Source organism: Ammospiza caudacuta, chromosome 1 (assembly GCF_027887145.1).
Source record: "Ammospiza caudacuta isolate bAmmCau1 chromosome 1, bAmmCau1.pri, whole genome shotgun sequence".
In the NCBI taxonomy this organism is placed as follows: domain Eukaryota; kingdom Metazoa; phylum Chordata; class Aves; order Passeriformes; family Passerellidae; genus Ammospiza; species Ammospiza caudacuta.
Window position 1 is genome coordinate 47,886,191 of NC_080593.1, and position 13,676 is coordinate 47,899,866.

General features: G+C 43.1%; 1 protein-coding gene across 1 annotated transcript in view; it reads left to right on the forward strand.

Moving 5' to 3' along the window:
* EEPD1 (endonuclease/exonuclease/phosphatase family domain containing 1) overlaps nucleotides 1-13,676 on the forward strand; it is a 63,003-nt gene that overhangs the window by 41,901 nt on the left and 7,426 nt on the right. Inside the window, exons 3-5 of the mRNA XM_058811713.1 lie at nucleotides 7,994-8,104; nucleotides 11,596-11,730; nucleotides 13,031-13,163. Of these exons, the coding sequence (XP_058667696.1) occupies nucleotides 7,994-8,104; nucleotides 11,596-11,730; nucleotides 13,031-13,163 (379 nt within the window). The remainder of the gene's footprint in view (nucleotides 1-7,993; nucleotides 8,105-11,595; nucleotides 11,731-13,030; nucleotides 13,164-13,676) is intronic.

Sequence of the window (13,676 nt, forward strand, 5' to 3'; positions counted from 1 at the left end):
TCCAAATGAGCACATAGTTTAGTTCTCCAGACAACTGCTGCATGGATGCTCGTGATTTTTGTGGTTCTGTGATTTTAGCATAGCTACTCAGTTGAGTTGGGTACTATTGATGACAACATAGTGCAACTACTTGAACTCAGTCAACTTTGGTAAAACCATTGTGATATAAAAGACACTTTCACAGTCACCAGGGCATCTTTTTATTCCTTTTTATATAAGGTCAATCCCCTTGGCATGCCATTTTAGCTGTTAATGATTATAGTGCCTACTTATGAAGTATAAAACACTGTCTTGAAAAGATTTCAAGAATAAATTTGTGACCATCCTTGATGATCTCTTGAGCCCTAATTTATGAATTATGTTTAAAATAAAAAAAAGTCTTTAGGAGTATGAAAAGAAGTTGTCAGGAAATGTCTTCTGCCAAATGAGTCCATCCTGCAAAGTATAAGAAAAAAAACTCAGCTTGTGAATGAAAACATGAAAAATTAAGAACCCACAAATGTTCTACATAAAGGCCTGGTAGATGTAGCCATCCCTTTCCAAAGGGAAAGGACAGCATAGATTTCCACCAAGCATCTCTGAAGACACCTTCCCATTAAATGGCAAACTGAATGAAAGATAGTGAGTATTCAGTTTTGACAATAGGTTGCTGAACATCCCATAGTTCTTCACTAGTGTCCGAGGCACTAAAAATGTGTTAGTGGAGCTACTGTATTGCCTCTTTCAGTTGTTGTTTTGCTGCTCTGTGCCAAAGGTTCTTCCTTGTCTTCCTTTTGAAGATCTATAAAAAGACACTGTTTATGTAAATAATCACCTTTGTTTAGGATGGAGGTAGGAGAACAGGCCAGTGAATGATCTGCACTGTTGTTCTGGGAACACAGTGTTTAAAGGTGAGCAAAGAACTGGGTTTATGGGCAACAATATGTTTTTTAAATCATATATTCAAAGATTGCAACAGTAATTTCCTCTTAAATAGTACAGAAAAGTAAGCATTTGGGTGGCTGTTGTGAGCTATAATTCATCTGGGAGGGCAGTGTAGAAACTCGCTGTTTCTCATAAGTTTTTCCAAAGCAAGTAAAACTCATAAGTTTTTCCAAACTAAGTACTCAAAAGGGAAAACAAGTAACTTGGGAGTGCAGACTTTGGCTCCTACCACTCCCCAATGGATCCTGTAAAGCCTGACTTAGGGAAAAGAAAAAGTGATCTGATTCCAAGAAGTTTGTGTATGGAAACAAACCATCACCCACTTTTGATAACTGAGATAATGTAAAACTTATCAGCATAATTATTTCCGGCACATTCCCGAGGCACAATGGGTGAGTAACACAGCAGCGGCAGGAGAGGGGCGCGTGTCCAGCTGGATCCACATCCAGGGGCTGCTTCAAAAGAGAGTCAAGCTTGTGAAGGGGCTCAGATACCTCATGTGGGAAACAATGCTGGAAGGTTTGAAAAACCTTCCAGTCCTGCCAAGCAGCATTTAGCTGTTGCCCAGGGTGCCTTAAAGGATGGTCTCCTCTGATGCTTTGCTTTGCTGAGACATGGAATTACCCACCTCTGAAACAGGCAGACGGACTGCACCACTTAGCTTCTAGCCTATGTATAGTTTGGCTTGAAAAATTAAGCTTCCTCATCCTGTCCCCTCAAGAAGCTCAGTCCTGAAGGTTTCCTTTTTTTAAAGTATAAAGCTTAGAAGTGGTTTTTGCAGCAAAGCTGGGAATTCAGGTCACCACAAGGCTAACAGGGGTGAGGCTGTGGTATGGTAAATGTTTGCTCTGTGGTCTATAGCGTAGTGCCTGGAGCTGTCATTCCAGAGCTGAGTGAGGATCTGATCTTCAGAGGAAAGAAATCCTTCCTCTGTGGGTGTCTGAATTACTGGTGTGCTCTTTAAGGAGCAGAAACAGCATTTTTCCTGGAAAAAAATGAGTCCTTCTTGAGTTGAGGAAAAAGCTATAGGTGCCTTCAGAGGGACCAAGCTTTAGGACCCCAATTTGCACATTATCCCACCAAATGAGCTTTGTATATCCATAGCACACAAAGGTATATAGAGGTGGTGACTATATAATACAGGCCTATAGGTCCTGTATTATTTCTGAAGAAAGACAAGAGGTGAATATTTCGCTATGCTGAAGGACTCTGCCTTAATTTCACCTCTTGCAATGAGTGTATAGAGCTTTTTGAAGGGCGAATTAGGTAATGTGAAGAATGTGGAGGGTAGCAAGAATTTATTTGGTCATGAATCTGGATGTTTTGATTTAGTTCTAGGAACAACAAACCAGTACAGAAAAGGATGGGAAGGTATTGCCCTGGGTCTCAATGACCTAGTACAAACAGGACACTCTGGCATGACCAGAGGGGCAGATAAGTTATCCAGGCATGAATCTACGGCCTTTGCCTGTTCAGTGGATTGATTCATTTTTTATTTTTTGATTTTTCTTAGAATTTTTCTCCCAAACTTCTGCATTTTTAAAAATTATTTCCTCAGCTCTAACATCATTGTAGAATTTTGTACAATACCGAGAAAGATAAAACTTTTTCCATCACAAATATATACATATGGCTAAGGCTGAAACTGATTCCCTGAAGGAGGGGGTTGTTCTCCTTTGAAAACACTTATAATTATGCCTATCAGACCCCCCTCTACCTTTGTCTAATATCAATACATGAACAACACAAGCAGTAAAGATGAGGCAGTCTTTAATGAAGTCTTCTGAAAGGGACTATTTGAATGGGGATGTGAATAATGAACATACATTAACTTAACACAGGGTCACCCCAGTTTTCCTACATGCTACTTGTGTGGAATAGAGCTGGTGAGTGCATCCTGCACGGCAGGGGATGCATCTCCTCCTCATGTGTGTGTTTTTCAACTGTGTTGCAAACAGGAAAGGGATATGCTTGAGAGAAAGGCAAACAAGCAGTGAAGGCCTGAGACAACATTCTTGTCACTTTCAGGCTTTATTCATAATAAGGCTTCCTTCCTGCTGTTACATGTGGTTATAGGAGAATGCAGATGTCACTGAAACACCTGATGCTGCTCTGTGTGCCCTTCCTGAGTTGCTCCAGCCTGTGGGAAGTGCATTCAGTGTTACCCAGCTGCACAAGTGTGCTGAGCATCCTGGCCCCGCTGTGTCTTTGATCTCCTCTTGGCTTGCCTTGCACCAGGGTGTGCCTACACCAGGGCAACAGTCCCAAAGCCTCTGACCTGTCCCTACCTCAATAGCCAGTGCAATAAAATACAGCACCCACAAGTCTCTTCAGCCCCCAACTCAGCTTTTCCTCCCCACAAATGTGATCTAACAGAACACTCATCTTCTGGAAGTCAGATCAGAAAGTTTTGCTTGAAAACCAAAGGTGCTGGTTTCAGGTTCTTGGAAATATTTGTAATGTTTCTGCTCCTGGCTTTCTGGGTCAGGCTTCCTTAGGGTGAGCCAACTGTAGCTGTGTCCTGTGGTAGATTGGAAAGGATAATGTGCATTTAATTTTTAATTTATACAGTACATAGGAATAGAGCAGGGAAATCAAGTATGGATTAAAAATGAACATTGCCACATGGTCTGATGAAGCCACTGTCTATTTTGTTGAATCTTCTATCAGAAATAAATTAGATCATATTTCAGGGTGGGATTTTTATTGGAGAGTGTTGTGGGCCTTCTCCTGAAGTGCCACTGCCCAATTTACAAGGTCTGTCTTAGAGCTCTTCTGTTTATCCTTCCTGTGTGCACCAAGTCCTTCATACTGGGAGATGCTCTGTAGCACAAAACAGCCCTTACCTCAAACTGCAAGTGTTTTTCCCCATGGAAAGAAAAATCTTTGTTAATATGACATCTGCACATAGCTGAGATGATAAGGAATTGATGGAAGATTCTTGCTTATCTTTGGTACTCATTAAAGCTGCTCCCTCTAGTGCTTATTAAAAGAAAAGTAACTGTGCATATGTGACATCTAGAAAGGGAAAATTTATTCTGCTGTCCTCATCTCTCTTCTCAATTAAGAGGAACCAAAATCACCTTTTCTTTGATGAAGCAATTAGTTGTTAACCTCAACTGCAGTGCCCTTTTTGGCCTGACAGCTTCTGTGGTGGTTAACCACCATGGATATTTAATTGTTTTGAGTGCCTTTCTGAAGCTCAGGTGATGATTACTGCACCTAGATGTACCATGCCACAACAACAGGCTCACCCTGCAATCTCCCCTTCACTGCTCTTTCTCCCTGTGCCCTTCTCACAGCCTCTGCTCTGGCTCCAGGTCTGAAACAAAGGTATCCTCCAAAGAGCAATCCCTGGCTAATAAGAAATGTGTAATTTATTAAACCCTAAGGCATTGTTTTCCTGGGTCACATTTAGTTTCCTCAGGGTTTAGGAGTAGCCCGTCTTCTTTTTGAGCAGATGTTCACCACAAGGGAGGTCGCTGGCTCGGGGGGGTCCCCAGACCTGGCATTGCAGGAGTAACACTTGGCAGGCCAAGATGTTCAGCATGGAGTGGTGTCATCAGCTGGGAAGGATGACCCTGCTGCACAAATAGCACCCCAAAATAAAACACAAAGTAACCAGAACATCCTGGAGAAGAGGATGGTGGGAGCTGCTTGTGTGCAGAATTGCAGAGTGCTCGCTGGCAGCTCTACTAGGGGGCAGAGTTACTGCACTGGAAGAGACCAAACTTTATGGCCAAGTTATTTGTTCTTGGAGTGCCCTGGAGAGGCAGGTAGGTGTGTTAGGAAGACTGTAACAGCCTTATGGTCTCCAGCATGTGCCAACCCAGCATACGTTTTTTTCCCTGCTCCCAAATTAGTCCAAGACCCCTTGCCTTCACTTCTCCAGTCACGCTTCTCCTCAAATGTGCATTTCTTCAAGCTTCTTCTAGCTGCCCTCTGTTCTCTTCCTAAGTCAGCCATAAGTACCTGTCTCTGCTTCTGGACAGGCAGGGAGGGACAGGTGCCAGCTCTTTATCAGGGTGGACAAAGAGCAATTGCATCTTTGGATCCTCCTTTCTTGGGAAAATGACGTGTTGCTTATCAGCAATTGTAACAGAGCTTGTATCAGTTCCTGGGGTAGGGGCTCTTACTGTGCCCTGTGTGCCAGACAGGGGCAATTATAGAACTGCAGACTAATTTTTGGTTGGAGAAGACTGAATCCAATGGGCAGGTAGTTACCTGGCACAAGGAGGCTGATCACTCCCAAGCACAGGCTTCCCTTTGTTCAGAGCATGCCTTGGAGCCTGGTGCTGCTGTGTTCCTGTTCCTGGGCAGCACTGCCTATCCCACAAAAGCCAGCACCCAGCTGGAGGAGAGACCACAGGGCATCTGTGTAAATAAGCCCGGGTGCTGTTGTTCTCACAGTGTGTGAGCGAGCTTTGACTTGGTATATGTAGGTTATAATGAAGAGGCTGATTGAATTTCAGGAAACTTGCAGCTTGAAAGGCTGTAGGGAAAAATAAAGCTAGAGCTCTTTTCCTTAGGAGGATTTTGGGGGGGGAAAAAAAGTTGTTTTGATTAACTGGGATTTTAATTTTTCTTTACCACTTGAAGAACTGCCTCTCAAAGGGGTTGGCAGAGTTCTAACTTAGCTTTGCAAAAGAGGAAAGGGGTTTTTTTTTCATTCCCAACGTGGCCTAGGAGATTGTCTGTATATTTTTGCTGCATGAGGGAAAGCGTAATGTTGGTTGACGTTGGGTTTTGTGGGCAGAACAAGATGATTTGAAAAATGCCATTATCACTTCAGCAAAAAAACATGACCTCAGCAAGTATGCTGTCACAGCTTCAAATGTGTGTGCCTGTAAGCCTTGGAAAATGAGTACAGATTGAAATCAGCTGCTGTAGGCCAAGTTCTCTGTGGCTGGAGCCATACCCAGAATGGACTTTTTCTTCTGAACAAACCGTGTAATCTTACTTGTTGTCTTTTTGCTTCCACAAAGTCAAATCAAGGCCTTAAAAAAAAATCCATTTGAAGGAAGCAAACTATTCAAACTAGTCAACTGCAGATGCTCTTTTTAATAAAAAGATGGTTTCTGTAGGATTTTTTCAATCCTGTCATATGCTTTGTGCTGGCTGGACCTTCTAGGCAGCTGTAGCCTAGAGATAAGTAATTTGTCAGGTTGCATTTAAACTCCTAATTTCAACAATATTTTTGTTTTTCTTATTCAAATTATTTAAGTGTAAGAAAACCCATTGACCAAATCCACTCTGTTTGAAGGCATCAGAATGGCATCAGGAGTGAATAATTATTGCTGCTGTGATTTATTGTGTTAGCTGGGTAGCACCTGGTGATCAGCTGAGAGCAGAGCTGTGTTCCCAGGCTGTGCAAACACCTTACCTGCCTCTGAGTTCCATAAATCAGCCCAGCCCCAGCACTGCCTGAAGGTACATAATGGACAGCAATGTGTTATGTTACTGTGGCATCCTGAATAAGAAGCCCCAGCCAACCTCTGCACATCAGAAAACTGTTTTAAAAGCTGTGCCAAGCGTTTTTGCTTTGGGTGTGCAACCAGAACAGCTCTTGGTCTTCTGAGGCAGATATGGATGCCTGGGCTTTGTGTGTCTGAGAATCAATGCCTACAGCTTCAGCCTGCAGGATGCTGAACTTGCAGAGAAGGGAGTTAGCGAAAGATCAGGATTTGATTTTAGTTTCTGAATCAAAAGGTAAACATAAAAACTATCCCATTATTTTACTGATATCTGTGTAGGAAATACTTCTATCTGTGCAGCTCTGTAGCTCTTCAAACTGTGTGAGAGAGACTCCCACTGCAAAGAGTCACTGTGCACACGAGGTTATTGTTTGCCTTGCAAATCCTTTGTTAAATTGCCGCTTGATCTGGAGGGGTGTTCTGGATCCAAGATTTTGTCTGAGGATCCTTCTTGATGGTGAAAGCTTCTGCATTTCAACCCAGTTTCTCTAGTACCAGAAGAAGATGATGCATGGTGGAAGTCCCTGTTGCTCTTTCACAGGGATGAGTTTTTCCCAGCCCCTTTCTCCACAGCCAGAACCTCTGCCACAACCAGGGTGTCCTACTGCTGCCCATCCCTGCCAGCTTCCAGCCAGAGCCTGCCTGGAGCCAACATCAGCCTTGCAAAGGACTCTATCCCTTATTGAGCCTGGTTTTGAAAAACTCCTAACAAAAAGTATTCCATATTGTCTGCACCAAGGAGTTTCAGATCCCAGAAATTCCAGGGTGGTTTTTCTTACTTATTTTTTTAGTTAGTTAGTTGGTTTAGTTAATTAGTTACTTTTATTTCAATCTCAAGATGTTACACAGGCAGACTCAGGGGCTCTCCACAGTGTCCACAGTTCTGCTATCTCTGATCTGCTGGGCACTAGGATGCAGCTCCTCTAGCTCTGAGCCTGAGCTTGGACATGTGATGGTGTCTGAGTGCTGTGGCTGTTCAGCAGTGCCCAGGGAGGTGAGCAGCTCTGGGAAGCATGAGAAGGATGTGCTAGAGCTGCGTGCAAGTGTGCAGCTGCTTCCTTCATGCACAGAGGAAATGGAGCACGTGTCCCTGGCGTAAAGTCAGAGGAGCCTTAACCCCAAAGCTCCAGCTACTGAGCTTGGCCTACACCCTTCCTCTCATGTCGTGCTGGTGGCTGTGCTGTTGGAGTGGGGCCAGCCACGCTATGGAGGCCTCCTGCCCCCAGGAGGATTCTGCAGCTGTTTGTAAAGCCCCAGGCTGGGGTGGGATATGGTGCAGCCAGCATCTTCGGAGGCAGCACAGAGGAAACCCCTTTCCAATCAGACAAGTAGCTCTGGAGGAAAACGGTCTGAGGGATAAATGTTCTCCTTGCAGGATTTGCACCGGAGTTATTTTGGTTTTTATTTATCTCCAGTTTGGGGGTGAGTCAGCCTGGCATGTGGCTCACCTCCTTTGCAAGCCTTCAGGGAAGGTAGACAGCACAGCCTGTGCTCCTCTGTGCCTCTTACCATGCTTTACTACACACTTTATTTTGCAATTTTTAAAAAAACCTCTCCAAGCTGATGTTATTTTTTCCCCTTTCTTCTCTCTCTAGTTTTGTATGGAGCTGAACCAGCCGACGCTGCCAAACATCCGCAAGTGGAAGGGCCCTAGAGGATGTTGGAAGGGTGTTGTTTCCGAAAAACCCTCAGGCCAGCTACACAAGGTACATTAATCCCTAAGTCTGAACTTTGGCTTTGCTTTTTCCCCCCCCTCTAACCAAGGACATATTTTGAATGTTCAAGGCGACACTTTTTGGCAAGGTTTGTATTTCTTGTTTTTAAGCTGGCTGTTCCTATAGCTTTTAATTTGACTCTACAACTTATGTTTTGGAAGAACTGTAGCACACTTGTAAGGAGGAAGATGTGTGTGTGTATTTGGTGTGTGTGTTTTTGGGGGAGGTGGACAAAAACAGTACAGATATATAGATGAAAAGCCATGCTTTTGGACAAGGTAAAAGTCCTGAGTTTTTTCCCTGGCAGGCTGCAATACTTCTGACATTTTTTGTGCAAGTCACCTGAACTTGCTCCCTGGTGCTGCACTGGCTGGCATTTGGAAGGGCTTCCCATTTTCCTGCCATTTTCCTAGTTTGCAAGTGAAGAGCCCTCAGAGGAGCCCTGCAGCCTGCCATCCTCACCTAGAAGAGTTTACCTTTTGTGTTCCCCAGAGTCCTCAGCACAGCTGTTAAAAATACTGTGGGCTCCATTTGAAATCTGCACCGTGCTGCACTGTGCTTTTCCCTGCAGCATCTTCTGCTCTGGGAATATATGGGAATATATATATATATATATGTGTTCATATATGTATTTAAATGTGTGTATATAAAATGTATTTATGTGTATATATTTGTATGTATTTAAATGTATTAAATATATAAATGTATTTAAATATAGAAATGTAGAAATGTATATAATGTATTTAAATGTATATATATATATATATATATATATATATATATATATATATATATGGTTAAATGTGTACTGCAGAGAGGTACTGATTTATAAGGTGGTGACAGCTGCACCTGCCTACTCTTGACAATATTCAAATATTCAAAGTGTAGCTGCTCTTGGCTGGACATCACTGACAGTGCCCAAAAGCAGTTTCTCCCAAGGGAAATCTCTCTTTTTCACCTTTAAGGGTGCTAATGAGTTTCCAGAGGAGTGCCCTGCTTGAGCTGGAGACTGTTGTTGCTGAACAGGTCTGTTCTCATGGTGCAGTTGTTGCAGTGTGGATGTTGTCGTGGGTAGAAGCAGGATCTGAGACCTGTCACATAACAAGTAGTGCCTGTTAGCACATGGGACAGTCTTCAGCAATCTAGTGATCCAGAATGATCCATTCCGAGCACTGTTATTACTAAATAAGTGGCTTCAGCTGTGTCTTATAGCCATGCTGCTTAGAATCCACATTTCTTTATTTTGGCTTTCGCAAATCAGGTTGCATCACTATTCACTGCTTTTGGACTCATGTTTTCTCAGGTGCACCTCCTTTTGTTGCCCTTCTGAGAAAAACACAAGCATGAGGGGAAAATAAACCCAAACAAACCAAAACCCACCACCTGGGCAGCACAAGGATTGTACTCTAGCTAGAAAGACACACAGAGTCAAGAAGAGTCTGGAAAGGTACAGAGTGCCTGAATGTGTCTGAAGTTTAACACAATCCACACTTAATTGCAGTGCAGAATGTAAATGCCCTTCAGGACATTTTTATTTGTGGCTGGAGTTTTCCTTTGGGATCTCTTGTTAGGCCAGATCATAAAAACACTGAATATAAATAGCTGTGCAAAGTTGCCAAAGTTGTTCCCTCCACTTTTTCTTTTTTTTACTAAGAATCATTAATAAATATCTCAGAATTTCTATGTTAAATTCAGAGTCTTTAGTCAGTTCTTTCTTGAGCTGTACTTCCAAAGATAACAATGGCAGCTTTGACTACAGGGTGACTAAACAAGAATTATCACCCACGTTGTTTTACGGACAGGAATATAAGGATGAACAGTTTCCCAAGTTATGGGAGAAATGTGCAGCCAAACTAAGAATAGAAATTTTATCTATTGACTCTTCCTTTTAGCTGCTTTAACAGGAATCTGGCTGAGCTGTAGAACCCTTCAGTAAGCCAAAAGTCTCTTTCTGGGGATAGTTAGTCTGTCAGGTTTGAGCACTGTGTACACAAATGCAGTGAGGCAACACAGTGTAACCCCAAGGACACAGCATCTTTGGCACAAGGTGATTTTGGGATGCTGTGTAGGGATAAATAGCACAAAATGGTTAATGGTGCTTCTGGCTTGTCCTTCCATACAGTCTGGGCATTTCAACCAGGCAGTTACTTTTGACTGCCGTGTAGATACAAAGTCTGGAGCCTGGAAATAGCCAACAGCTGTTGACAGCAGTTTTATTATTTCACATTTTTTCCTGTATCAGTTTTTAGACCTTAGGCTTCTTACTGGTAGAATAATTTTGTCAGTATTTTAAAGGTGACTTATCGAAGGAACTACCAAAGAATTTGAACCAGCCTGAATCCCTTCAAGGCTCTTGGGAAGTCAGCAGAGCAGTTAACGCTTTTTTATTGCAGCTGAAATGGAGAAAACTCTTCCTTACAACAGATTTAATTGTGATTTGCTAAGGGAAGTGAGTTTGAATGATGCCAAGGGAAATGGTGTCTGGGTGATGGGAGAAGAGGCTGACAGTGTTTGAATTAGATACTGCTGCTGGTGTCACCAGCACAGACTGCTTTCTGAAAATGCCAATTCCACATCATAAAGTGATCCAAAAAAAATCCCATTCAAGATGATAGAAGCAGAGCTGAAAGGAGCAGAGAGCTGAGCATGAAACATACAAGCTGGAAAAGACAGAGAAATTGATAGGGCTGAGAGGTCTAGACCAGATTTCACTCTAAGAGACTGAAGGGGCCGGGATATTTATAGCTTGCAGCTGAAAAAAGGCAGTGAGATGATGTGGAGCCTGGGGAGAAGGAGCAACTGTGCACAGCATCATCTGCTGCAAGCCCTAGCAGTCACCCAGTGACCTCAGGACACCAAACTCATGGTTAGACAATTAATCATGTGGGTAACAAACTACCTCATTACTGACCACACTCAGAGGTATCCAATGCCTTGCCTGGAGTAGGAGGAAATGGGGACAGGTCAGCCCAAACACGCACACGAGGGGCAGCATCCTTCAGCCCTGCAGTGGTCCTGACCATGCTCTGCCTCTGGAAGATAAAACAGACTGTTAAATCCCTGGCTTTACTGGGGCAGTGCTGGAATTAGCTGGGTGTCCATTAGCCAGTGTGCAGATGTGAGGGGCTGTGAGTAGCAGAGTGATGAGTGTTTCAGCTTGGCACACTCACTATTCAGTAAAGTCAGTGGAGCTTCCCAGGAAGCATTCCTCCCACATCTGGTGGGAGTTTTGGTAGGGGTGAACTGAAGAAGCCTATTTGTCCTCTGTATCTTCCACTAAAAGCCCAGGAAACTGTTTCTCCTTTATGCTTGTGCATAGCCAATTGGGCTTCCTGCTCTCAGCAGGCACCAAGCCTAGATAGATAGATAGATAGATAGATAGATAGATAGATAGATAGATAGATATGGGGCTGCCTTTGGGCAGAATGTTTTGTTTTTACCATCTTGTGACCATCATTTCTCTTTTTCCTTTTTAATTCCAGGGAGTTGAATATTCTGGCTTCCTCTGGGATACAACAGCTGGCATTGAGCTGAAAGATGCCTCGTCTCAGGAGACTGCACAGACTAATGGCAACGGGAGGCACTCATATCCTCACCCTTATCTTGCACATTTCAAGGTAACTGCCACAGTGCCAGTCCAACCTTGCAGAACTTTTACTATAAAGAATTTGGCTATGGTGAAAAGAGACACAACCTTATCACAAATAAAAATTTGCATAAGCCTCTGGCCCTTCTTATCACTGTCCCATGGCTTGGTTATGGATAGGTGCTTAATTCACCTTAATACATGTGGTAGTTCACCACAATCAGTCCTTTCCCTTGCTCCCGTGGGAGCAAACCCTGCTGCAAGGGAGTATTTGAGAACCTGAGGGTCAGTGGATCCTCAATAGCAGCCAGGCCACAGGACTGGGATTCATCAGTGCCACAAAGAGGGATGAGTGCAGGGAGAATGGAGATGAATTTTATATATCTATATATACACACACACCCACCACACACACACACACACACACACATATATATATATATATATATATATATATATATATATATATATGTGTGTGTGTGTGTGTATGTGTATATATATATATATATATATATGAGTATGTTTGTGTATAAGGTACAGTGCTTCAGTGAGACTTGGGTTGGCCTATGTTCTGTTGCTGTCACACTTCAGAGTTTCCATTTTAAAGTTTTTCTTCATTAGGGCCGAACCTATCTAAAAGAACATAATCACTTCTGGAACCAGTTCTTGGGCATATGCTGGAGCAAATATATGAGCAGAGAGAGCCCATCTCCACACAGGCTGTGATGAAAGGGTCCAGTTTAGGGAACTTGACATCTCTGGTAATGCTTTGAGAGAAGCATTAATTGAATAATTATTAATAAATTAAGTATTAGTAATAATTGATCATACAAATAGGTTGAAGTGATTCCCAGAAGGTGAACAGGAGATTGCAGGGAGCCAACAGCTCCTTTCAAGGTACATTAAGTTTCTGGTTAGTGTCTGTGACAAGGCAGGGCTAATCACAAGACAGCAGTAATTAGCCCCTGTAATGACCATGACATTATTTGTAGCTTGTTAACAACTGGTTTGGCATAAACTGATTTTCATAAGCAGCTGACTTCTTTCTGCTGACTTTTTCACCACAGTGGTGAAAGGAAGCTGTTTGCTAATGCAAACTGTTTCCCCAGAACTGAGAGGGTATGAGGTTACTGCAAACAAAGCTGCAAAACGCAAATGCCTCCCTCCTCTTCCTCCCCGCACTGAGACACACCAGGCACACCACATACACGGCAGTGTGAGTCCTACTGCTCCAGATTTGCCACTGAAGCTGCTGGGAGCTGGCACGTGGTTTTGTGGTGTGACCTTCCATTCCCCAAGGGCAGGCCCTGATTTCTCCTCCTGGCCCCCAGGTTGGAATGAATGACCTGACCGTGGTTAACCTGCACCTGGCCCTGCCGCCCTCTGCAGGGGAGAACAGCGGCAAGAACCACGACAGCCACAAACTGGCAGCCTGTGCGCAGAGTTTGCAGGAGACTCTGAAAGGTAAGGCACGGGTTTTTCCTACCAGCTGTCACACTTTCTAATGCACACTTTCTAATTCAAAGGAATTTTTAAAAGACTGAACTTTGTCTCGGTGAGCATTTCAGAAATACCCTTTTCAGCCTCACAATTGTCTTTACCCATATTTGTGTGATGCGTAGCGTGACAAACGTGCTTTTTCCTTGCTCATTGTCTTACAGTCTTTCCTAATTAACACAAACAGCACAGGAGATCCTACTGGCTGTGACACCATTCTTTCAAATTAGGTTCCTTCTGGTTTTGTGCTACTGTAACAGCAAGTTCTGCCAAAGGAAAGAAAAGTCACTAGAGTTGAGACCTTATTTAAAATGCTTTGTGGAAATGACACCTACCTGATATAAGCGCACAGCTTTATTTTTTTTCTTCCAAGAGAAATAGTTCTATATATTTAATTTTTGAATAATTTGAAGCTCTTTGGAAAATCCAATGTAAATTCGCAGATGGCTGCTAATGGAAAAAGATACCAAATCCTGCTTT